Source organism: Sapajus apella, unplaced genomic scaffold (genome assembly GCF_009761245.1).
Source record: "Sapajus apella isolate SASKATOON/1434 unplaced genomic scaffold, GSC_monkey_1.0 scaffold28, whole genome shotgun sequence".
Lineage (NCBI taxonomy): Eukaryota > Metazoa > Chordata > Mammalia > Primates > Cebidae > Sapajus > Sapajus apella.
The window spans coordinates 13451084-13477899 of record NW_022436968.1 but is presented as its reverse complement, the minus strand read 5'-3'; the positions used below and the strand labels follow the sequence as shown (position 1 = coordinate 13477899).

At 35.3% G+C, this 26816-nt stretch overlaps 1 protein-coding gene across 8 annotated transcripts in view; it reads right to left on the bottom strand.

Annotated features, from left to right (window-relative positions):
* Nucleotides 1-26816, bottom strand: part of CERKL (ceramide kinase like) — a 133126-nt gene that overhangs the window by 61414 nt on the left and 44896 nt on the right. For all 8 annotated transcript variants that reach the window (XM_032292772.1, XM_032292769.1, XM_032292775.1 and 5 more), the window contains exon 2: nt 13195-13437. In XM_032292772.1, the coding sequence (XP_032148663.1) occupies nt 13195-13437 (243 nt within the window). The remainder of the gene's footprint in view (nt 1-13194; nt 13438-26816) is intronic.

Genomic DNA, 26816 nt, shown 5'->3' with positions numbered 1-26816 from the left:
TCACAAGACATCAAGACATTAAAAATAACTCTGAGATGAGCTGAACATGAAAAGATGCTCAACTTTAATGTAAATTAAAACTATATTGATATACCATTGTTTACCTATCACATTGGAAAAATTCTAAAACATAAAATTACATAAAACATACAATCTGTTGGTGAAGCTGTGAAGAAATAGACACTTTTATACACTTCTGGTAAATATTAAAAAATGATACAAACTCAACAGAAAGGAATTTGTCAATATCTAACAAAACTACACAAGTACTTAACCTTTAATCCAGAAATCCATTTCAAGAAATTTAGCTTCAAGAAAAAATATGCACAAAGTTTACTCCAGCAATATTTGTAATTGCAGATACTAGAAACAATTGAAATGTCCACACATGGGAGAGTGTTGAATAAAATATGGTACAGACAACATAACGAAATCTTATGCAGCTGTTAAAAAAACAAGGAAGCTTTCTGTGACATGATATGAAGCAATTCCCAGTATACACTTAAATGAAAAGGGGAAGTGCCAAAGTATATATGGCATATGTTACTTTTTGTGTAAAAGAAGACTAAAAATTTAAAAGCATATATATGGTAACTTTTCTAAAAGGAATATAAGTAAAATAAACCAGAAACCAGTGCAATTGGTTACCTATAAGGGGTAATCGAGATTAGACTGAAATGATACATGAAGGAGTGTTTTTTCTTTTAGAAATATGTTAATGTCCTACATATTAAATATATATAATGAAATTAATGAAGATATAGAGAAAACTGAATATAAAAACAAAGCCAACTGTATTTCAAGGAAATACTATTACAAAAGGTGAAAAAAGCTAACCCAGGTAACTTTTGGACACAATACTTGAAATACATACTTTCAGTCTAGGAGGCCAAAAAAAAAAAAAAAAAAAGAGCTGCCAATAAATCTTGAACTCATTTCAGCAAGTTTATTTTTCTTAGTGGTTTGGCAGCCGCTTTTCTGAAATGAGTTTTTGTACATTACATGATTGAGCAAATGGGCAGCTGCTTTGTTGTTGGGAGCCACAGTTCTTACTATGGAAGAAAAGAGACACAAATAGAAAGGAGAAACAGGGAAGAACTTTGTAGGATTGTACAGATACTAGCAAGATCAATTTAAACTCATGATTTCTCATACATATTTCCTAACTCCTTCTGCTGCAAAAGTCTAGAAGTTATGACCTCCTAACCACTAGGAGTATATTTAGCTCCTAGATCTTGGTTTCCCAATACTGTTCCCCACTAAAAGGAACCACACTTAGAGAAATGGCTGATTCCTGGGCTAGGGCAAGGAGGGTGTGAGATAAACCTGGAATATTCTATTGTGCCAAAAAGTGAAGAAATGTTGCCAAATTAATAGAAACATTGAAAAACCACATCAGAAAGCTTTAAGGAGCTTCTTAAAATACCTTCACTTCTATACCTCAAAGAAAACTCAATTTCAGCTTGTGTGAAAGGAAGACTTCTTTATGTTTCTCCCTACACCTACTCCTTTATTTCACTTCAAAGAACTTATAACCACCAGTGCAAGAAATCTGAATTGTCTTTCTCTTTTTCTCTCGACCCAGCTGATTTAATGATATAAACATTTTAAATTTTTCTCTTATCTTCTGGGTCTGACAGCTCTAAAATTGCCAGATCAATCTCAAATGTTACTTATGGACATGTTAGTGACATGAGAAAGGTTATCAACTGTGTAATTAATATGAACAAAGCTTATTGTTTTAGCTAAAAGTCAAATATAGAACAGTATTTTAGAATCAGCCCTCTAACATATAGAACACAGATTACGTAAGTATTAACTATAAAATATTATATTGGCACCTATCACTTTTTGAGTATTTGTATATTTGATGCCCAATTACATATACAACCAAGTAGGAGTCATAAGCATAGCACAATCTGAATGGCATATCAGCAACTAACAAGCTTCACCGGATTTAAAATTAGATTATCTTTGCAGCAACATTATAGACTATGGAGTATGCCATCTAACTTCTGAAGTGCCAGGAGAGCATGGTGGGTTAAGAATATGGACTGTGGGGACAGACTGCCTGAATTTGATTCCCAATTCCACAACTTTATAGTTGTGTGGTCTTATCTGTAAAATGTAATAATTTCTTGTCTCAGGGATATTGTGAAAATTAACGTCTGTTGGTAATGTGAAACACAGTACATTCCCTGACACACCAAGAAATCATGATGATGATGATGGTGATAAGAATGAATTCTGTTAGGATAATGGCAATCTCTCTCACCCTCTCCTCTGGAAAAACAATGCTTAATCTTGGTCTCAAAGAGCTAAAGAGTTTTGGGTTATGGATTCTATAGAAGCTCAACACATACCTGGAGAGCTATGGCAATAACAGTAAGAGTTACCTTTTATTGAGTACCTGCTGCTTTACATACATTATGTATTTAAGCATCTCAATAACCTATCAAGATAGGCATTATCAACTTCACTTTACAGATAGGAGATCATAGAAGATATAGTGATGCCAAGAAACTGGTAAAGCTAGGAACCAAACCCAGATTATCCATATAAAAATTCAATCAGTCACAATGACTAATTGATTAATCTGACAATGATGTATTTGCCATTCAAGTAAAAGGAGATAAATAGAGGACATATCCATGTTATCTAGTGTAGTCATCCTTCCTACATATCTGGTGGGACAAGGATAAGTAAGTCACCTCCTTTCTGACAGATTTACTAGTATCTGTGGTAAACAGCTTAAAGAGCTTCAGAATAAACATTTGTGCAGTTAGGAGTTGAAAGTCTTTTGATTCTGCATGTACTGCAACAAAATGAAAATTTTTATTTTTGACAAGATAGACAATTCAGAAGCGTGTAAAGAATGGCATTTTCCTTTTGGAAAAAAACCCTAAAATACCACTAGTAAAAGTTAGGCTGTCTGGAGCCTACGTACTCTGCTCTGAACTCAGAGAAGAGGAAAGTTCTGTTCCCTTAGATTTTTAAAAGATCCTCTCTTTTGCCAATATCAAGCATTCACAATTAGCTGGCTTTCCTTGCTAACCAAATTTATCAATTTCTCATCTAGAAATCCTTCAACCCACATAGCTCATTCATGGACTCCTTTCCAGTGTTGCCACATTTTAAATATACTTGACCATGATATACTTAGTCCCAAATATACAGCATAGTCAGTTATACCCTGCCTTTCAAGAAAACACTACTCTTAAGAAAGAAAGAAAGAGAGAAAGAAAGAAAGAAAGAAAGACAGAAAGAAAGAAAAAGAAAGAAAGAAAGAAAAGATTAAGGCTTTAAATATTTTTGTTGGGAGGCAGTGTGGTACAGTAAAACAAAATAAAATAAAATAAAAATATGTTTTTGAATTAGAAAGCCTGGATAGGAATCTTGCTTTACCACTTTCTAAGCACCTGACCAATCTCTCAGTCAACCAGTCTCTTAGAGTTCTCATTCCTTAGTCATCTGTAAGGATTAAAAAATATTGACTATAATAAAAGTGTTGTAATAAGGATTAAATGAGTTGGTTTATAACAGAATCAACTAGAATAATGCCTACCACATAATAGATATGCAGTATCCTCAGCTCACCTCACCAACATTTACTGAGCTAGGCACTGTGCCAAGTGTTAGAAATAAAAAATAATAAACATTTATTGAACACTTACTATATGTGAAACTCTGTTCCAAGCACTTAATGTTTGTGCTAAGAAGAGTTAGTCTTTGTAAAGTAAAAGTATCCCCTTTGTGAGCCCACAGTTAACATTAAGTAACGATGTGTTCTATCAGAGCATGAGCAGTGCCAGGAACATATTAAAGAGTAAGTGCCTGGTTTTGCTCAGGTGCAGTTAGTTTTGCAGAAAATCAGCTGGTTTGCACCAGACCTTAAACTTCAAACTGGATTTCACTGGGCAAACAAGAGAAGGGGGGTATTCTAGACAGAGGGAAGTTCCTGGCTCTGTCGCTTAATTAGCAAGTGGGAAGAGAACACAGCCTGGCATTAGATGCTACAAAGGGCCCAGCATCTAACCCGAACACACACACAGGCTTCACCTTTCCTATCTCTGTTCCTTCCACTGAAAAAAGAACAAAGTTATGAAACTAGTAAAAACTGAAAATGCACTTTTTCGAAATATGTAATTTTCCACTTAAGGTATTTTTTCAAAAAATATAGTAAAAAATAGATGCCTTTGCTTTAAAGATAATCAATGAGAAAAAAAATGGTTGATTTGAAAACTATTACCAGAATGCTTCAGCATATAGCCAATGCAAATACGCAACTACCTACCTCAAACAACAAATATATTCATACACAATTATAATAAAATTCCTGGAGTTACATATATCTGTATAAATATCACAAAATTTCATTATCATTAATGGTAGTCTAATGAATGCTAAGGGGCTTAATAATGATTTGTGGCCTAATTTAAAATATTATGTACTTCCTATTTATTCATACTGTGAGAGTAGAACTTTATTATTTTTTACATCATTTCTTTTCAGTGACAAAAGTTATTAAGTGGCAATCCATTATACTCTCATCTAAGGATTCAGTCAACATTTTATCTAGTTCTGTAGGTTTACAGAATTTGTGTTTTGCTTAGGAAATGCTGCTAAACATAAAGCTTGATAATCAATCACAAACCAGTGTGTTCATATGTGTTTTTTAAATTCCTTTAGGTTAACAAAAATAAATGTCTGCCAATTTTTTTCATAGTGCACACCCAATTCAGCCCAAGGCATTTGGGAAATCTCAGTAATAGCAGCAGTCACGAGGAAATATTAAGTATTGAGAAATTATTAATGCTGACCCTAAAAGCTATCTGCTTCAAGAGTTTGGAATTCTGAATCATGATGTTTAGAAAAGAACACTAGAGAGAGACAATTATCAAACAAGACAATATGGATACTTTCTAACAAGTGTCTAAAGTCCTTGTTTTTTTAGTAGAATCTAAATCTACTATCAACCTAAATACAGTAAAGTATACTTAATAGGTATTGTAGAGTAACTGATGACCTGCTGGAATGGCACATCAGTTAAGGGTTCCTGCTCCAGACTCAGACATGTACAGATTGTTCCAGCTCCTCTACCTCCTACCAGTTGTTTAACCTTGTTAACCGATTTTTACATTACTTAAGCCTTGGTTTTTTTCTTTTATAAACTAAGAGATGATGAGTATAATAATAAAATTCACTTAATTATACTATTTTCTGAGTCATACGTTGATTTCGTTCTTCAAACCTCACAGCAAAACTCAAACTAATTTTATTTCCCTTTTTACATAAAAACATTTGTAGTTCTTGATGCTATTATGATTTAATGAGATAATTCATAAACATTGCTAGCAAAAAATGGTACATACTAAATGCTTAATAAATATCAGCTATTATCATTAGGATTTAAATTTTTAAAATAATGACTTTAGTAAAGGAAGAAATGTTAACTTATTTAACAGCATGCAAACTTAATTCAACATTTTACTGAAAATACTTAGAGAATCTTCAGTTAGCATTTTGAATATAATCACATAAGTTCTGACAAATTTTATCTAAATTGATTTCTCCAAAGAAGTTTTGTTATACAAAGCACAGTCAAAGGGCTTCTTCCTAGCAAAAGGATTTGAAATATATCAAAAATAACATGACAACGGATATACTTAACTCCTATTTTCAGGATACTCCATCAATGACTAAAGCAGAAATATAATTTTCTTGAATAAGACACCAATTATTTGTTTTTAGGATAGTTATGAGCAATTACCTGCAAACATATATCCCTCCCTTAGAATAAAAATGCCACCAGGGCCCATGGGAAGCCTTAGGGAAGAATGCCTGATGTAATTTATCCCAAGTATAAATAGAATGAAACATTTCTAAAGAGCTAATAGCTTTCAGCTGAAAGGGTAGAGGTTCTGCATTACGGTTGTTGCTGGACAAGAGAAACTTTAAGGGAACCTTTGCCACATCTTTTCCAGGATCCCATAAACCAATCAGAAGGTAAAACTCTTGGAAAAGAAGAACTTTACATGACTCAGGAATCAGTACTGGTTAACCTTTAATAATATTTAACAACAAGAATATAGCATGTTCTGTTACCTATAATTAATCCCTGCAAAAGTTTCTTTGGTTAAGTGTGGCATTCAGGGTTCTACATATGTTTATTAAATCAAACTGTGCTGCTAAAATCTTGGCCATCCATGGTTCTTGGTCCTGGCAACACATTAGAATCACTGAGGAGACTTTTAAAGAAAGCCCATGCTTGGGACACAGTCAGTTCTATTTTATCAGAACCTCTCAATCCTCAGACTCAGGAACAAGTCCTAAGAAGGATAAAATCCTGAAAACTGATACTCATGTGTACATAGGTCATAACATAAATGCTATCCTTGTGCGATAGCACCCTATTATTTTATGTTTTCAATTTCTCTTTTTTTGGTTGATCGTTTTTAATATGTTTAGTTTACATTCTCTGCTTGCTCTATTATGTGGCGGTCTTGGCAGTCTAATGATAATTTATTATGTCTGCAGACTCTTACAGTGAATTTTTCACACCACTACTTACTATAGTAGAAAGGGTTCAAATGTCAAACTAACATGCTTTTGGTCCAAGATAAATAGTAATTATTCCTATTCTTTTAATTAAACAAATTGTACATAACTATGTCTTCATACATTTATTTTTTCAGTTACAAATTTGAAAAAATTAGGAGTTTGGTTTTAAAAGATTTTCTTTTTTGTTAACAATCCTTTAAAGAGTTAAGCGGTGCCACTAGGCATTCCGAATTTAATACAAACTAGTTTTTCTTTTTTCTAACATGGCTGACCACAGACCTTGGATGCCAGATCTTCTTAGAAAGAAGATCAAAGTTTCTGTCAAATGGACAAGTTTCTAATGGAAAATTGGTAGAACAGAGCCAGGACCTTTTGGAGTACCCATGGGAAGAAGCTGGGGTGCAAAAAAGAAAAGCAGGTAGACTCTGGCAGCGATCAACCCCAAAAAGACTCATGGCCCCCCCACTTGCAACTCAGGACAACTTTATTGGTGGCAATTTGGGAATTTCCCAGGGACAGAGAACTCGGCGGGCAGCTCCTGCAGGCCTTTCCATACTCCCCTGAGACCAAAACTGAGATAGCGGTCACCATATTGGTTGTGCACCAGTGGTGGGCGTCTGCTCTGCGCAGGATTCTCTACCCTTGAGTCTCTGTAGCATTAGATCCCATGCAAACATACCACATAACCTGTTCTGACTTTGAAAAGCCCAGGGGACCAGCAAGTTCCCAGGGAGCTGTGGAACCTCTGGAGATCTATCCCCCAGGGTAGGCCATCTATAATAGAGCAGGGCACAACCTGCCAAAACCCCTTTGGGACAAAGGAAATGTGAGCACAATCCCAATCGCTAAAAGTGGGCAACACCATGTCAAGAAGTGGACATGGAGAGGGGGGTCATCTCTGGCAATGCCCTCACATCCCATACACTGTTAAAGATGCAGCAGTGGTTCTTTCCAGTGGGGGCCAGCACAGGTACTTGAAGAAAGAGTTCTTCATGTTTTTCAAGATGGTTTCACCCCTACTGAAAGTGAGTTTATGCCACTTGGGCTTACATGAAGGGTGGGTCCAAATTCCCCATCCCCACACAGAACAGCAGTGTCCCAGCAATGGAGGGCATACAAGTCATGGACTTGCCTGCCCTAGACTCGGGGAAGAGGCTCTGCCCCAAGACCATTTTGGTGGTTGCCTTCAGAGGGGCATATCCATAACCTATCGCCACACTATGGCTGGGAACCAAAGGAGAAAATCTTTATGAACTGACAGTCATGAGCCCTGTGATGGGGCATGATAAAAAAGTAGATCGCATTCCTGCCAGTACTGGATAAGGAGCTAGTGCACCTCCCCATCCCAACCCCAGCCCCTGGCCCCAAAGGCCTCAGCACACACCAACAGGATCTCTTCCTGCCACTCCCCTGTCAGAGCACGCGCTTCTTTCTACTGGACATCAGCCTAACTGAGGGCAAGCTGGTTCTTAAGTGCCACCCACTGGATTACAGCCTGAACTGTGCTATCAGATAAAAAGCCCGCTACCAGAAAGGCTTAGTGCTACTCCACAAAATAAACTTCCTGAGACTTCTGCACCCTCAGCCTCACATGAGATAGTGTGTCAGCTCATATATCCAATACATTGCTACAACAAGCAGCATCTAAGAAAGCTACCACACCTAAGGAATCCAGTATCTTGGCCCCCTGAAAACACTCAGAAACAAAGTCAAATGATCAAATGATCACATACAACATACCCTCAGGGGGAAAAAAAAAAGTTTAAGTCTTATCCAAACAATAGGAAATTCAAAAATAAGAAGCAGCAGCTCCTTCAAATAAAAAGGAATCAGCCCAAGAACTCCAACACTGCAAAAAGAATGTCTTTACGCCTCCAAAGAATTGCACCAGCTCTATAGCAGTGGATCCTAACCAAGTTGAAAACTTTGAAATGGCAGATTAAAGAAACAAAACATGTATTGCAAGGAAACTCAATGAGATCCAAGAGAAATTTTAAATCCGCTTCAAAGAAACCAGAAAAACAATGCAGGATATGAAACATGAGATAGCCATGTTAAGATAAAACCAAATAGAACTTTTGGAATTGAAAAATTCACTAAAAGGAACATCAAAATACACTTGGAAGCAGGCCGGGTGCAGTGGCTCACATGTGTAATTGCAGCACTTTGGGAGGCCGAGGTGGGCGGTTCACCTGAGGTCAAAAGTTCGAGACCAGCTCTGTCAATATGGCAAAACCCTGTGTCTACTAAAAATACAAAAATTAGCTGGGTGTGGTGGCATGCACCTGTAATCCCAGCTTTTCCAGAGGCTGAAGCAGGAGAATCGCTTGAACCCAGGAGGCAGAGGTTACAGTGAGTTGAGATCGCACCACTGTACTGCAGACTGGGCAACAGAGTGAGACTCCATCTCAAACACACACACACACACACACACACACACACACACACAGTTTTAATAATAGACTACACCAAGTGGAAGACAAGATTTCAGAGCTTGAAGACCAGCCTTTCAAATTAACCAAGTTAGCCAAAAATAAAGAATCTGAAAAACGAACAAAGCCTTTGAGAAATATGGAATTATGTAAAGCAACCAAACCTATGACTTATTGGCATTCTTGATGGAGAAGAGAAAGAAGTAAACAAATTGGAAAACGTATTTGAAGCAATAATTTAGGAAAATTTTCCTAAGCTTGCTAGAGAGATTGACATCCAAATATAAGAAACTCAGAAAACACCTGCAAGATACAAGATGGCATATAGTCTATCAGACTATGTAAGACTAACACCAAAGAAAACAATCTGAAAAGCATCTAGAGAAAAGGGCTACATTACCTATAAAGGAAATCCAATCAGACTAAGAGAACTTGTTAGCAGAAATCTTACAAGCAAGAAGAGATCAGGGGCCTACGTTTAGTCCCTTTAAAGAAAATAAAAATGCCAGCCAAGAATTTCATATTCTGCCAAACTAAGCTTCATAAATGAAAGAGAAATAAAGTCTTTCCCAGGCAAGTAAACACTAAGAGAATTTGTCACCACCAGACCTGCCATACAAGAAATACTCAGAGGAATTCTAAACATGGAAACAAAAGAACAATATTTGCTACCATATAAGCATACAAAAGTATAAAGCTCAGAGATCTTATAGAGCAATTACACAATTGAGACTAGAAAACAACTACCAAACAATGCTCAAATATCGAATTTATAGAAATAAAACCTCAAATATCAATGTTAACCTAGAACATAAATGGCCTAAATGCTTTTCACTTAAAGCATTTAGGTGACATCTGCTGAATTCAAGAAACCCATCTCACATGTAATGACAACCACAGGCTCAAAGTAAAGGAATGGAGAAAGATCTAGCATGCACATGGAAAATAAAAAAAAAACCCAGATATTGTTATTCTAGTATGAGGAGAAACAGACATTAAACCAACAACAGTAAAAAGAGACAAAGGAAGGCATTAAATAATGATAAAGGTTTCCATTCAACCAGAAGATTAACTATCTTAAATAAATATGCACTCAATGTCAGAGCACACTCTGCATTGTTCATAAAACAAATACTACTAGATCTAAGGAAAAAAAGATAGCTATATAATAATAATGGGGGACTTCAACACCCCACTGACAGCACCAGACAGATCACCAAGGCAGAAAACTAACAAAGGTATACTCTGGACTTAAGTCAGACTCTTGGCCAAATGGAACTGACAGACATCTACAGAATATTCCACTCAACAACACAGAATATACAATTTTCACATCTGTACATGGAACATTCTCTAAACTTGACCACGTAGTCGTAAGTCACATCTCATTAAGACAAAAAAAATCAAAATCATATCAAGCATCTTCTGAGGTCATTAGGAAATAAAATTAGAAATCAAGAACAAGAGGAATTCTCAAAACCACACAAACATATGGAAACAACAACATGCACCTGAATTTTGGATAAACAAAATTAATGCAGAAACTAAAAAAAAAAATTCGAAATATGAAAATCGAAACAAAACAACCAAAACCCCTGGGATAGGCACTGTAATGAATATCAGAATTACATGGACCTGAAAGTGAAAGAAATTTCTTAAAGAAAAAACTTCTTGAGATAGTGCCAGCCAGGCACAAGTCTCACATCTGTAATCCCAGCATTTTGGGAGGTCGAGGCGGGGGAATCACTTGAGGTCAGGAGGTTAAGACCAGACTGCCCAACATGATGAAAACCCATCTCCTCTAAAATAATACAAAAATTACCCAGGTGTGGTGGCAGGTGCCTATAATCCCAGCTACTTGGAAGGCAGAGGCAGGGAGAATCACTCAAACCCAGGAGGCAGAGGTTGCAGTGAGCCAAGATCATGCCACTGCACTCCAGTCAGGGAGACACATTGAGACACTCAAAAAAAAAAAAAAAAATGTAGAGAGCTTTGGAGGCTCAACCATTCATTTGTGTCTGATGAAGATGGCCCAGAACTGTCTTTGCAGGGAGTAGGATAAGGAGCTGGCATCTCCCATAGGACTCCCTGAGTCCACTTTGGTACAGAAATGGAGCAGTAATGTATCAGTCAATATTGGTTAGGTTCCTTCACTTTCATTAGAGGATTTTAAAACTGTTTGTTTGCATGAGTTAATTTTAAAAGTCAATCTATTTGCTTTTAATCAGCAAAATCGCTCTGTTCTCCAAGACCATGCTAGAGAATGACTTCCTGAGTGCCTCCATTTTCTTATCAAAATCAAAGGTTCAGACAGTAACATTTTCAGAGGATGGTACAGCAAAGGATATGTAGTTTATTCATCGCTGTAATTTGTCTACAATTTAACCCTAGACCAAACCAAAACATCATGTATTAAGCTGAATATTTGGACAGTGTTTTTTGTTGTTTTTGTTTTTGACAAGTCCCTCTGCTCCTATAAAATTGCTTTTACTGGATTGAGCTTTGTTGTGATGTCCTCTGTGTCTTACCTTCTACTGGTTTTATTGCTGAGATATATTGAGGAAGTTGCCTCAGCCTAGCCCTTCATAAGCCCCATAGGAGAAGAGTTCTTTGGACTTTAAGTGCAAGAAAGAGCTTTGACTCTCCTAATTAAATGACATATCCTTATTTTATAGACAAAACCATGCAAGTCTTATGAATACCTGGTCATGTTAATAAATTTAATTCCATTGAAATTATTTTCATTTTCATTTTTACTTTTTAAATCACTTGACATATATTTGAAATAACACTGTAAAAGATTCACTATTAAAGTGCTTTTATTTAATTATACATATTTTCCATGTTTTCAGAAAGATAGACTACACTATGGCCTCTGAGGGTTCTTGCCTCTTTGCAAGAATCATGTCTTTTTGGAAGTCCCATAGGGGCTAACAGGAAAGCATGGGGCCACTTAGTAAGAGGGTCTTCCAATTTTAATGTAATGTCACTTCAGCTCATCGCCCAGGACCATAACTTTATTGGCTGGCTGCCTTTGATCACCTTGGGTCCTCCTGTTTTTCTTTATCAATGATGCTGAAACTGGAAATTTCTAACATTGCTCTGTGACTGCTCTTTGTCTAGCACCCATTCCTGTCCTGTGCCATCTAACCCTAAACTATGCCATCAACTACACAAGCTGCCTCCACTCTGAGCAACATGGCAAACAAAAACAAATGAGTTAAAGGAAAAACAAGCAAGATTCACAAACTTATGACAAAAAGAAATCAATCCTAAAACAGATCATATTTTAACTAGATAACTTCTAGAAATCCAAATTGTATCATATTTGTACTTATGAATTGCATATTTGTACTTAGGAATTTTATTTAGTATGCAAAATATGAAAATGTCATTTAGAAATTTCAGGTACACTGAATTCATTAGCACATATATTCTAATGAACATGTTCTCTTTTCTCTGGACACTAACCTTTATAAAAAGCTCCTGTGAAATAGGTAATTCTCAATTACCAGAGTATAAAGCACGGCCTCTTATGATTATTCAAAAACTTCTTTTTAGGCCACAGAGCACATATACACACTTGCCATCAATGTGTGAGTGGAAAGAGAATACATTCTTACATAAGTTCAAAAGAGACATTAATAGAAACACAAATATGCTTCTAAAAACAACTCTCAAGTGAGCTAAATTATTTAAGAATTTTATTTCATACTTTTTAAGCTTCTTCATGAAAATGGTCATTCAAGAGCTACTTCTCAACTTGTTCTATGAAGCCAGTATTACCCTGATGCCAAAGTCAAACAGTACAGAAAAACTACAGAACAATATGCTTTATGAATATTGATGCAAACATCCTCAACAAAATATTAGCAAACTAAATTCAATAGCATCTTGAAAAGATAATACACCATGACTGAGGGGGAGTTATTCCTGGAATGCAAGGGTGGTTAAACATATGAAAATCAATTAATGTAAGATACCATATTAACAGAATGTAGGGAAAAATAGGATTATCTTAATGTAGAAAAAGTATTTTACAAATTTCAACACTTTCTCATGACAAAAACACAAAAACTAGAAACAGAAGGAAATTATGTCAACATCATTAAAAGTTGCTTTTATTCAAAACATGTCTAGATTAATCATCTATATCAAGGAAACTGGGCTGATTTAAAAAATTCCCATAAGGAGTACTTACCTGCCAATATTTTCTTGAACTGTCTAAACCATATGTCACAGTGGTCTTCACTTAAATTAATAAGATCAAGTGTAGAATTCTTTAATTTATTTTGTTCCTTTTTCAAGCAAATGAAGAGTGTGATACCTAATAAAGTACCACTTCTCTGCTGTTTAACAGAACAACGCCGTTTCAGTTTCACAGAGAATACGTCTTTGAGTTCAATAAATTCTTCTTTACATAGCCAGTCATGCTTAGAATCACCTGAAAAAAAAATTAAATTTTTCAATTAAAACCATGTATTCCGTAGAAAGGAACAACAGATACTGGGACCTACCAGAGGGTAGAAAGTGGGTGAAGGGAAAGGATCAGGAAAAATAACTAATGGGTACCAGACTTAACACCTGCTTGATAAAATAGTCTGTACAACAAACCCACATGACACAAATTTACCTATATAAGAAACCTGCACATGTAACCCTGAACATAAAGTTAAAAAATAAAATGAACTACTGCTAAGGAAAAAAAAAGTGTCTATATCTTAAGTGTATGAATAATAGTTAAAACCAAAAAATACCTTTATCATTTGTAATTTTATGGATTGCCCTTTATGCCAGTCCCTATGAGATGGAAAGGGAAAGAAAATATAAATTGGGTTTATTTTGTCAATAATTAGATTAAAAATGGAAAAAACAGAAGAGAGTCCCTGCTACACAGGCCTACAACATTCAACATCTGAGGACAGTCAATGTATGAAGAATTCCACTAACACAAACAGAGCAACATTTTAGTAATAAATTGGTATCACATGAGGAGCTTGTTGGTACTAAGCATAAAATAAAGAAACAGAAAAAAAAATAGTAGATAGAATTCACTAACAGAAGTGAATTTATGACAAATTGTTGAAGGCAGCCTTAATGAAAAGGAAATATATATTCCCATTATAGTAACACATACAAAAAGGAAGCAGAAATACAACTATTGTGAGCTGGAAATATTATAAACTCTGTCAATCTAAAAGGAAATAAATAACCCCCTGAATCTATCCATAATCAGACTTAAAAAAATACTGGCATAAAATTTTCATGACTTATCTTTAAACTATAGGTCAGAAAATAATTATTGTGGAAAAGATCATTTCAATTGACTCTCAAAGTAGACGTGTTTTAGACATTAAAAAAAGACTTCCAAAACTTCTGCCTTGGCCAACGTGGAACAATAGAAACTAGTTTCACCTTTCACCTAAAACTACAAAAGCAAATAAGATACATGAAACAGCAGTTTTCAGACATTGGACAGTGAAGCTGAACAGGGGGAAAACAAAGTGAACCCTATGATAGCCCCAGCCTATTGCCTGCAGAGAGTTTCCATGTCACAGGACAGAAACGAGAATCCTGGTGGGGCCTGGTGGTCTCCCTGAGTAAAGGAGAACTTTGGGTTTAGGAAGGCCAAAGTGACTAAGACCAAGTGAACCCTAAGAGTTCACTGTGCAATTTACTACAGAAGATAAGGGCGAACGGTGAACTCTAGATTTGAAGATGTCCCTCGAGACTTTAGCTGAAAGTATTGACCAGCAGATGTGTCAAACCAGGTAAGAACTACTAAAAGAATTAACAGAACAATGCTCAGAGATGACACAGGTGTTCCCACCGGCCATAGGGGAAAAACATGAAAATGTATATGACATTATGGTAAGTATTTAGAAGAGTCCTTTTCCTTAGTGAGCTGATTAAAGGCTGCTGTGATTCCACCTAACAAAGCTTAAAAGCAAGCCTGTCAAAAGGATGACACTGTTTCCAGGTAACTACGTTCTAGAACAATGCCAAAAAATATTTACAGGAATTTTATTAAAAATCCAGCAACTCTGCATGGTAAAATTCACAATATCACTCACCTAATCCAAAATCACTAGACATGTAAAGAAGCAGAAAATATATGAACCAAAATAGGAGAAAAAGTAATCCATAGAAACAGATACAGAAGGCCGGGCTCGGTGGCTCAAGCCTGTAATCCCAGCACTTTGGGAGGCCGAGGCGGGTGGATCACGAGGTCAAGAGATCGAGACCATCCTGGTCAACATGGTGAAACCCCGTCTCTACTAAAACTACAAAAAATCAGCTGGGCATGGTGGCACGTGCCTGTAATCCCAGCTACTCAGGAGGCTGAGGCAGGAGAATTCCCTGAACCCGGGAGGCGGAGGTTGCGGTGAGCCGAGATCGCGCCATTGCACTCCAGCCTGGGCAACAAGAGCAAAACTCCGTCTCAAAAAAAAAAAAAAAAAAAAGAAACAGATACAGAAATGACTCAAGTGCTAAAAGTAACAGAAAGCAGAGACTCTTAGCTTTTTAGCCCTTTAGGTACAAACAATGTTATCCTTCAATTGGAGAAGGATGTTCCTATGCTCACTAATAGGGGAGGGGGAGGAAGAGAGGAGGGGGGAGGGGGAGGAAGGGAGGAAGGGAAAGCAGAAGAAGGGGAGAAAGGGAGGAGGGGGAGGGAGGGAGAAGGGAGGGGAAGGAGGGGGAGGGAGGGAGGGGGAGGAAGAGGAGGGAAACGGGAGAAAGGGGGAGGGAGAGGGAGCAAAAGGAGAAGCCTTTTTCTCAATTATTGTGGTCATGGGATAGGGTAATGCTAAACATTTTCAGGCCTTTTGTTTCTTAGAAGACTCACATTTCAGGTTTTCTCCTGGTCCACTTCTAGAGTTAGCCAGTGACCTAAAACTCAACACTCTCAAAGTATCAATTCAACAGGTTTTTCACCACTTAATCAGTAGAGTAAAAGTATTTTATGAAATGCTCTACATGTCTTTAGAAAATGAATGGGTTGCCCTTCCCCTGGTCAGTAAATACTCATTGATTAACCTACATCAGTAAGACTTTTCTCTAGTGCAGCAGTTCCCAGACTCTTTAGTCTCAGGCCCCACCGTGTACCCTTAAAGACTGAGGGTCGCAAATAACTTTGGTTTATGTAGGTTATATCTGTCTATACTTATTCGATTCAAAATTAAAACCGAGAGTTTTTAAAGGACAAAAATGCAAAGCACAAAGCACACACTCCGTTAGGACAAGGCTATCACCACACATCCCATAACTTCTGGAAAACACCATATCCTTGGAGAGAAGTAGAATGAAATACATTCTTGGTAATGTTATGAAAACTTGTGACCTCACCAACCCTGAGAGTCCCTAGACCACACTTTGAAAATGTTATTTTAACACATTTTAGATTGTTTGTTCCTCCTGATCATATTATGAAGTTACATTAACAAAAATTCTTGTTTCCATTTTAATACTCATACTTGTCAAAGACTGAACAGAGTCCCTTCAATCTAGCTCTTTTGTTACAAACTAAACTATAGATGTCTTTGAAAGCAGCCTTACTCTCTTATAAAAACATAGTGTTTCAACTTCATCTGGATTCCTCAAGAAGTCCTGATTCCTTTAAGGAAAAATATATTAGAAATTAAAAGCTGAATAGTATGGCATTATATACAAAGGAAACCAAACTCAGTCACAGCAAATCATCAGTGATACACTTGCATCTGGTCAACTTATTACCAGTTATTTGCACCTGTTGAGCAAGTAGGCTTATGGCCAAGGTCCCCAGAACACTTGGAAGAGACCAGGGAGGTCTTACACCCTTCCTCTGCCCTCAAGAATAAAAGCAAGCAGGCTTACCAACGGTCATGAAAAATGCTCACACTGTGATGGACTACACGGAAAATAGTGTTCTATGAAGTTTAAGGAAGCTTGTCTTCCACATGGGGGTGTTGCTTGGCGTCTGCTTCACATTGGTGAATGCATATAGATAAAATGTATCATTTACCCACCTAACTTTGTGGGCTTGGTTATATTTGTGGGTGTTTTCTAAAAATCAGCTAGTGAAACAGCAAAACTGAGTATCTTTCCATTTCTCTTGTTTATTTTATTTTTTTTAAAGACAGAATCTTCTTATGTTTGCCCAGCCTAGAGCGGAGTGGCTATTCGCAGGCATGATCACGGTGCACTACAGCCCTGAATTCCTGGGCTCAAGTGATCCGCCTGTCTCAGTCTCCCTAGTAGCCGGGACTACAGGTATGCACCATTAGACCTACCTCACTTTTGAATTTTTTTTTTAAGAGTTGCCTCTACACATGCTTTTCCTTATTCGAACTGGTTGTCTTATTTCTTACCAATTCTTAAAGCCCTTCGAATAATCTTGAAATTAGTCCCTTATTATATACATTGCAAATCACTTCTTCTAGGCTAATTTTATAATATTAGTTATGATCTTGTACCACATATAAATTTAGAGTTTCTTCTTATGTAGTCAAACCTAAAACAATAAGAGCACGAAGGAAGGAAACCAGAGGGTGAGAGGGGACAAACAGCTACTGAGAGAAAGAAAAAACGAAAGCGATGAAATACACTCTTTTCACTTTTCATTGAAGTCCTGCACTTTAGTCTGAATTTCATGTTTGTGCTTTACTTTACTTAACAATTCAATGACTATTCCAAAGTAAAACATCTTGTAAAATGCAAATTTAAAGATACTAAACCAAGTGCCAACATCACACTCATTACTGAAATCCAGAAGGATTTCCAAAAACAGCTCAAGAATACCTATTACCAATTACTCATACTATTCAATTATTCTAGACATCCTAGTCAATACATAAGGAAAGTGAAATAAAAGACAGTAATTGATGGTTAGGGGAAAAGAGGATATGAAACTGTAACTATTTAAAGGTGTTTTCACTTTTTTTTCTTTTGTAAAATCCAAAGTAATAAACTTAAAGCCATTAGGCCTAATTAAAAAATGCAGTGAGGAAGCTGGTTATAAATACGTCTACATCCAAGAAGAAGGCATAATGGAGTTAAAGAGATTTCCATATCAATTAGCATGTTATGTCTAGGAATAAACTTAGCAAAATGATTCTAGACTTGTGTGGGATAAAGAGCCATTCAAAATCTACTGACAGACAATGAATTGAATAAGTGAAGATACAAGTTCCAAGATTACATATTTTCCATGCCAGTAATCTCTTTATTAAGAGCTACTTATAATAGAACTTCAATCAAAATCACATTTTTTTGTATAAGGAATGGACAAGGAATCTCATTAAATTATTTGAAAATTTTCTTGAAATAAATATATTACATTAAGAAAATGTTTTAAAAGCAATGAGGGAACCAGGCATGGTGGCTTATACCTCTAATCCCAGCACTTTGGGAGGCCGCAGATCACCTAAGTTCAGGAGTTCAAGATCAGCCAGGCCACCATGGCAAAGTCCTGTCTCTACTAAAAAAAAATTACAAAAATTAGCCAGGTGTGGTGGTGCACACCTGTAACCCCAGTTACTCAAGCGGCTGAGGCAGGAGAATCGCTTGAACCCAGGAGGCGGAGGTTGCAGTGAGCTGAGATCTTACCACTGCACTCAAGCCTGGGTGACTGAGCAAAACTCCATCTCCAAACAAACAAACGAAAAGTAATGAGTGGGAGTAGATGCCCTATCAGATATATTTGGTAAAGCTATAACAACAAAAATATCTAGGAATAGAGAAATGAATAGATCAGGAAGCAATTACACATTTAAAAAATCACTGGTGTGATCATGGTAGCATCTAAGCTCAGCTAGAAATAGCAAAGGATGATTTAAAACTGATTAATCTTTTGTAAAGAAAAGAGAGCCTTATTTCATAATATATGCCAGTATTTATAGATTAGAAATTTATGTAACCATAAATAAAAAATCCCTAAGACACAAAAAAGACAGTGATCAGTATGTCTAACATTAAAATTATTTAATACCTATAAAGTTCTAAAGACTCAGAAAAAGTCATAAGCAAAGGCCAAATGGACAGAAATGTTTGCAACATATGACAGTTACATAATTTAATCAAGAAAAACACTTTAATGGTAAAGTACATAAAAGACCCAAGCAGGCATTTCACAAAAGAAGAAATGCAAATTGACCGGTGAACATATGAAAAAGTTCAACCTAATTAGTAATCAAAGAAATGCAAATTAAAACAACAAGATACCACTTTTTGCCTTTTAGATTGGCACAAGATCAAAAATAATGTTAAATGATGGTACAACTAAAGGGAAGTAACCCCAGTGCTAGTGGGAATGCAAAAAAGGTAATTGCTGAAGAACAAGTGGGGAATCTGTATCAAAAGACTTTAAAATGTTAATTGCAGTAATATTTATGATAACAAAAATATCTGAAGCAATATTCATGTTCAATGGGAGAATGGTTGAATAAATCATAGTCATCTTCTGCAGCTCATAAATGAGTAAGTGAGATCTCTGTATTCTGGTCTGGAAAGACATTCATGCTAAGAGGTATGAAAAAGAATAAAAGTAAGTTACAAAGTAATCTGAGGGATCTGATCCTGCTTTTATTAAAGAAAATAAAAAGAAATCCCAGTGGAAAACACAACAAATTTAAAACTGGTTACCTATTAAATGTTCAATATGAGGTATGAAATATGAGATTAATTTTTTCTGATAAAGCTCCATAATTTTTATTTCCTATAATCAGAATTACATTATAATTATTTTTAATGTAGAAAAGGAAAATTCTTTAAAATATACATGGTTTTGATTCAGCAATTTACTTCCAGGAATTTATCCTAAGGGAATAAATAATATACACATTTAGCTAAAAGAATACTTACCCAAGCATTATTTGAGTGGAACTTAGAAACAACCTAAATGTACAATAATGGAGTATTTGTTCTGTAAAAAAAGTATCTTCATATAACAGAAGGCTATACAGCTGTTAAAATGTAGAGATCAGTGCAGTGGCTAATGCCTGTGATCCCAGTGTTTTGGGAAGCTGAGGCAGGAGCATCACTTGAGCCCAGGAGTTTGAGACTAGCCTGGGCAACATAGTGAGACCTCATCTCTACAAAAGATAAACAAAATAAGCTGTGCATGGTGGTGCTTTCCTGTGGTCCCAGCTACTCAGGAGGCTGAGGTGGGAGGATTGCTTTAGCCGGGGATGTCCAGCCTCCAGTGAGCTGAGATCGCACTACTGCTCTCAAGCCTGAGCAACAGATTGAGACCCTGGCTCAAAAGTAAACAAAATGTAGAGCTGACTAGAAAGGTGTTCAAAATAGTGCCGCACATTTCCACTACTGTTTTGTATATATTTATAGAATATATAACATATGTGTAATGTTTTCATATGCATATAAGTATGAATATGCATATGAAAATGTGAATGGTAATGAGATTGTAAGTTTACTTTGCTTATATAAATGTCTAATTTGTCTTCAGTGAAAATATTTCTGTGATTGATTAAAAAAAGATTGTTTCACTTGCTTATCCTAAAATAGTTTGATTTGTTTTAATTTAAAAAGTTCCATTCCCTAAAAAATAAGGGTAGCTAATACTTAACATGTGCTACACACCAGACACTGCCCTAGGCACTTCATTTGTATTATCTAATTTAATCTCTACAACAAAAAGTAGATGCTTTCTCCTAAAAGGGAAGGAACTGAAGAAAGAATGTAAGTAACTTGTCTATGGTCATACATCTGGTAGGAACAGATCCATGATTTGAATCCAAGCATTTTGGATGGTTGTTACCACAACTCCTTATCAGCTGACTCACATAAAGACAAGACCTTCAAGGAAACACTCATTAACCCTCATCTGTTCTGGTTTTTATTAAGGTATAAATTACCCAAAAAATACAGATTTTTAAGGTCCAATTCCATGAGTTTTGTCAATTATATGCACTCACATAATCACTATCCCAATAAAGACATAGAATTTTCCCACTATTCTAGAATGTTTCCTCATGCCACTCTCCAGTAATTCCCTCAGGACCATGATTTTGATTGTGACTATAGCTTAGTTTTGCCTTTTCTAGAATTTCATATAAATGTAACCATAAAGTATGTGCTTCTTTGGTTTATTTTACTCAACTTTAAGGTTTTTAGTTTTATTCACAGTGTTCTCATAGGTATGTAACTGGATTAGTGTCAAGAAATTATCCATGTTAAAAATTATAAGATCAATGAAGGACTTCAAAAAAAAAAAAAAAAAACTATTGTATGCCTCTCCTTGGAGGATTTACTGGTCCCACTTAATCTCCAACCACTTGCTATTTTTTCTTCCAAATTATTTTTTAAATTATAACTATTTTTTTGCAGTTGTATTATTGTACAATTGACCAATAAAAATCATACATGTTTATGTATATGTTTATTACAGCATAATTGACCACTAAAAATTGTATCTATGCTGTACAATGTGAGGTACTGATACATGTTTACAATGTGAAATTATTAGATCAAACTAATTAACATATTCATTACCTCACACCTTTTTTTGGTATGTGGTGAGAACATTTAAGATCTAGTCTTTCAGCAATTTTCAAGCATTAGCAATTTTCAGGTATACATTATTAGCCAAAGTCACCATGCTGTACAATAGATCCAGAACTTATTCATTCTGTTTAACTGAAATTTTGTATCCTTTCACCATCATACCCTTGCCTCCCGCTCCCCCAGCTCTTGGCAATCGAAATTGTACTCTCTGCTTCTGTGAGTTCTACCTTTTTTGGATTCCACATATAAGTGAGATAATCTGTTTTTAAATCTAGCCAAACTTAAAACAGTAGGTGAATCACAGTTCTGCCTGTACTCCTTAGGAAAACAGCAAGGCAGCATATGTATAAATTAACTGAGTAATATTTCATCAGAAACTGAGGTGGCCTTCAAGGAGATGGGAGGTTAGACTGCAGCAACCAGGAGCACCCAGAAGTGAAAATTTGAAAATCCTTATAAGGATCTGAGCAGTATTTCCTGCTTTTCCAGCTCATGCTTCCAATCTCTACTTGTGCATTTGTAAGCAGATCAAAATCTGAGGTTTTCACATGAATGGTCTTTTTCACAAAGTTACAAGAAGAAATTAAAAGCAAAAACTATCAACTTACAAGAAATATTTAGTTATTATTTGAAATTAGTAATTTGTGAATTCTGTTTATAAATGTGTAACAATAGACAAATGTTCTTCAGCATTCCATTTTTCACAGCAGTAAAACATTATAAATCTCTCGAGTGTCAACATCTTACATAAAAAATCTGATCTATTACTCATTTTGCCAATACTAACCATTTATGTTATATGAGTAAATCTGACCAGTTCTAATCACAAGATTCACTTGATTTTGCATATAACTAGTTCCTAACATATGAACATGTGTATATTAGTTTTAAGGAAAATTGTTTTCTCACTCTGAATATAGTCTTGGGGAATAAAACTTGTTAGTATCCTATAAACAAGCTTAAAATGTTTGTATTTAAAGTCTTGAGCCATCTAAATATTGTTTAATCAGTTATTAGATTAGATGGTGCTTTGCTAGTTTTTGTATTATTTCTGAAGTTCTCATATGAGTAGACCAGCTGGCTCTGTGGGGCCGCAGGCCACTGGCTTCCTAGACTTGAGAGAGAGCTAAGGCAGAAGGTTTCTAAGGTTTCTCAGGTTTCCAGGAGAAAAGCCCTTCAGCTAACCTCAGTGAAGGTTGAAGGTTCAAGGTTCTAGAGATCATCTGATAGGATCAGCTGAAATCTAAAAAGGTCTTTCTTTCTCAAACCCCACTCCAAAACACTTACTCTTTGGACATTCTTAGAATACACAAATACATATGAGAAATATGATTAAAGAGAAAAAAGGAAAAACAAACCATATTGAGAGAGAAAATTGTTGTTTTGGGTGTAGTTAAAAATGGATTGCTTATCTATACACCTTTGCAGTATCACTTTAAGAACGACTCAGACTCATTTTATTTTCCATATGAATCAGAAAAATACTTTTGTTTATAAAATTTTACTTATAAATTGTTAAGTGCCAAAAAAAATTACATCTTATATGTCTGCTTACATTTTTATCTACAAGGTAACTACTCTGAGTCCCATGCTAGCTACTCCTGTTATAGGACAAGTTTCTGCCAGAAATAAAAGCAATTGTTTTCCTAATCGTATGTAAAAGCCGCATTCCCATACACAGCCCAATACATGCAGACAGTATAGTAAAAGAGAAGTTTAAAAAAATCCCCACATACTTTGGGGCAAGTATTTCAAATGCAACTTTAATTCTACCTTAATATCAAAACATACCTTTATTGGTAAAAAAAAATATGAAATGAAACTCTATTCAATAACCGATATTTGATTTGATATGAGTAGATAAAAATATAGAAATCATGTATGGACACTTTCTTCCAGGTATGAGAATTAAATCCTTATGAATGATATATAATTTTGCTTGGTGGCATGTGGTTTATTATTTGAAATCTACTGGTTCATTAGTATCATACTGGTTATAGCTAGTTGTTTCAGAACACTAAGTGTCCTCTCACATTACTTACAGAGATACTGGGGACCATCTGTTCTCGCAAGGGATTTAGGTATACATCTACTGGGTATCATGCTATTTATTTAATTCAGCACCCACTTCCTATTGTTGTATTTTCTTGGGGGGAAAAGTCAACTTATTTACAGGGAATAAAGATAACCTCTCCTGGCAGGTTACCTTGTCACCATGAGAGCAAAGCAGGACCTGCTTAAAGTAGGTTACAGTGGTTAATAAGAAGAGCAAAACCAACAACACTTAAGAATATTTAGCAAAGGTTTAACAAAAATAGAACGGTGAATGGCACTTTTAAAAATATTACTGTAAGCCTCGGGCTTGTCTAAATCAATCTTGGCACATCTGTCTGATGTAGACCGTAAACAGGATTAGAGCTGGATTTATCTGCTTGGCGCTAATTGGGCTCACAGTTTCTGCACATGTCCACTTTTTAAAATACTGCCTAAAAAACAGGCCTGCCTGGTAGATGGTTCCCACAACATAGTGTATACACACACTTATGGTATATTAGATGGTTAAGCAATGTGATGTCTAACAATTTATTTTGGCTCTTCAGAATTAGTTATCTAATCCCCTAATTAAAAATACAAAATTCTGTTTGAATACACCACATACTGAGATAAATCTGTGAAGCAAGGGACCAATAAATTTAAATACACTTTAACTGTAAGAAGAAAACACAATTTAATTGTTAATAATCAGGTTAAACTAGGGTTTAAACAAATAGGGCTGTTGCTGTAGTTTACTGAAAACCCATCACAATGTATTACTACCCTCAAGAATTATGACATAACATTTGTTAGCAGAAAAGCGTAAGTTCCTAAATACATGTCAAGAGTGACAACGAAGAAACTGCCTTATCTAGTAAAAGAATTAGAGAAAAGCTTTTGATCATTTTCAGAAAGACAGAAAATTCCAGTCCAATATGCAAATGTCACATTTTATCAGTTCAAACAAAAAATATTGAACTTTCATCTGCAGTTTTTTTCCATTTAGTTATTTCTATCATGTGTAAATGGCAGAGATACTTCTTAAGACTGTAAGCATTTGAGGATATACAGATATTTTCACATGAAGTCTAAAATGAATTAATGAAACAATCAAAATCTAAATGTTATTCTTTGAGTTTTAAAATATAGACAATAAAATGCTAATCTTTATTCCAAACATTTAATACCTATGACATTAACAATGTTAAATTACATGGTTTATGTTTAATCATAAATATCACATAAAATTGGTAAATTCTTTGAAAAAGAACAGAATAATAGAAAATGAGCGCTGTTTGACTTTCAATCACAGACAATCTTCTAAAGCATTTTTCTTGATATATGATTTATTCATATTCCAACTATCCTGGCTAGTTCTTAGAAATTATTTTTTCCTAGATCTCTTCCATTAATAAAATGTTATGTCTATATGTCAAATATTATGTCTATATGTCAGGTTAAACTAGGGTTTAAACAAATAGGGCTGTTGCTGACTTGCTTTATATAAACAAATATTCAGGAGAAATTGGTGAATTAAGTAAATCCTTTCAACACGTATGATAAACTAAAACACTTTCATCACCAATTCTCAATGTGTAGTCTCACAAGAGTACACAGGGTAAAAATGATTTTTGTAATATTATTAAAGATGTTATTTATCTTTTTTACCATTGACATTTGTACTAAAGGTGCAAAAGAAATAGTGGATAAAACTCCTGGAGTGTCAGTATGAACCAAGGTGGGGCACAAAATTTTACTAATAATTGATCATTCTTCATTAACTCAAACTCAGTTTAAAAAATCCAATTTCATTTAACTCTTCTTGATTAAGCAATAACACTTATTTTTTTAAAAATCTCTACCTTTGAATACCTTTTTAAAATTTTTATGGGTAATAACAATGGAAAGTATACATACAGCATTTCTGCTACAAATGGAAGTGGTGGTTTGCTCCAGGAGAAGCACTTACATCATTTCAGTGTGAGTGAACAGCTAGCTGAACTAGCTGTTTTTCATAGAACACCACTTTTTACTTGCAAGATCAACTGACAATACAGACTCTAGTATTTAGGCACCAGCATTTGGCAAACATTTTCTTGAAAATGAGCAAAGTGAGTCAGTCACTAAAGGAAAGCAACTGAGAGCTTTGTCAAAGAAAAAATACAAGGTTTCAAGTAAAACTAGATTTTTGTAAAACTTGTATGATGAGCTTAACAGCTTTCTAATCTTAAAGAATTTTCTGATGAGACTGGCAGTGATATTATTAGACTTTTAAAAATGTGATGTAATAAAATGTATCAACACAAAAACTTTGTAAAACAGTAAACCAAATTTTCCAAAAGGCCAATACAAGATATTATAAAATCATACATGGGTAAAAAATATCCATTCAAAGGATAAGACAGACCAATAAATTTTCAAATAGCAGACCACAATTAAATTGATATGTTTTCAGATTCCACATTATAACAAGCCTTGAAGAAATTAGCACTTGACAAGTTTTGCTATATTATCAAAAGAGAACATCCACAATTATCTGAAAGTATTATTAAAAGACGTTTCCTTTTCAGCTGTACGTGTGTATTAAACTGGATTTTCCTTAGATACTTCAATCAAAACAACATATTCATAACAGACTGGATGCAGGAGCATTCTGAGAATTCGGTTATTTCCTATTAAGCCAAACTTGAAAAAACTCAGAAAGTCAGATATCACATGTTCTCACTTTAAGTGGGTGCTAAGTAATGTGTACATAGGAACACAATGTGGAATGATAGACAAAGAAAACTCAAGAAGGTGAGGGGGTAAGTGTCAAAACATTATTTAATGTGTACAATGTATATTCTTTGGGTAATGATACACTAAATTCTCAGACTTCACCATTAAGCAATATACCCATGCAACAAAATTGCATTTGTACCCCTTAAACTTACACAATTTTTTTTTTAGAAAAGGGAGAGCTGAAAAAATTTTAAATAGAAGAGTGGTATTGCTTTTATGACTGTTTAGCTATTTTTAATACAAATATATTATTTATTTTAATATGCAATGAACTTATTTACTGTTATTTTTATTTTATTTATTTATTGAGACAGAATCTTGCTCTGTCACCCAGGCTGGAGTACAGTGGTGCAATTTCAGCTCACTGCAACCTCCACCTCCTGGGTTCAAGCAATTCTCATGCCTAACTTCCTGAGTAGCTGGGATTACAGGTATCTGCCACCACACCTGGCTAATTTTTGTATTTTTAGTAGAGATCGGGTTTTACCATATTGGCTGATCTCG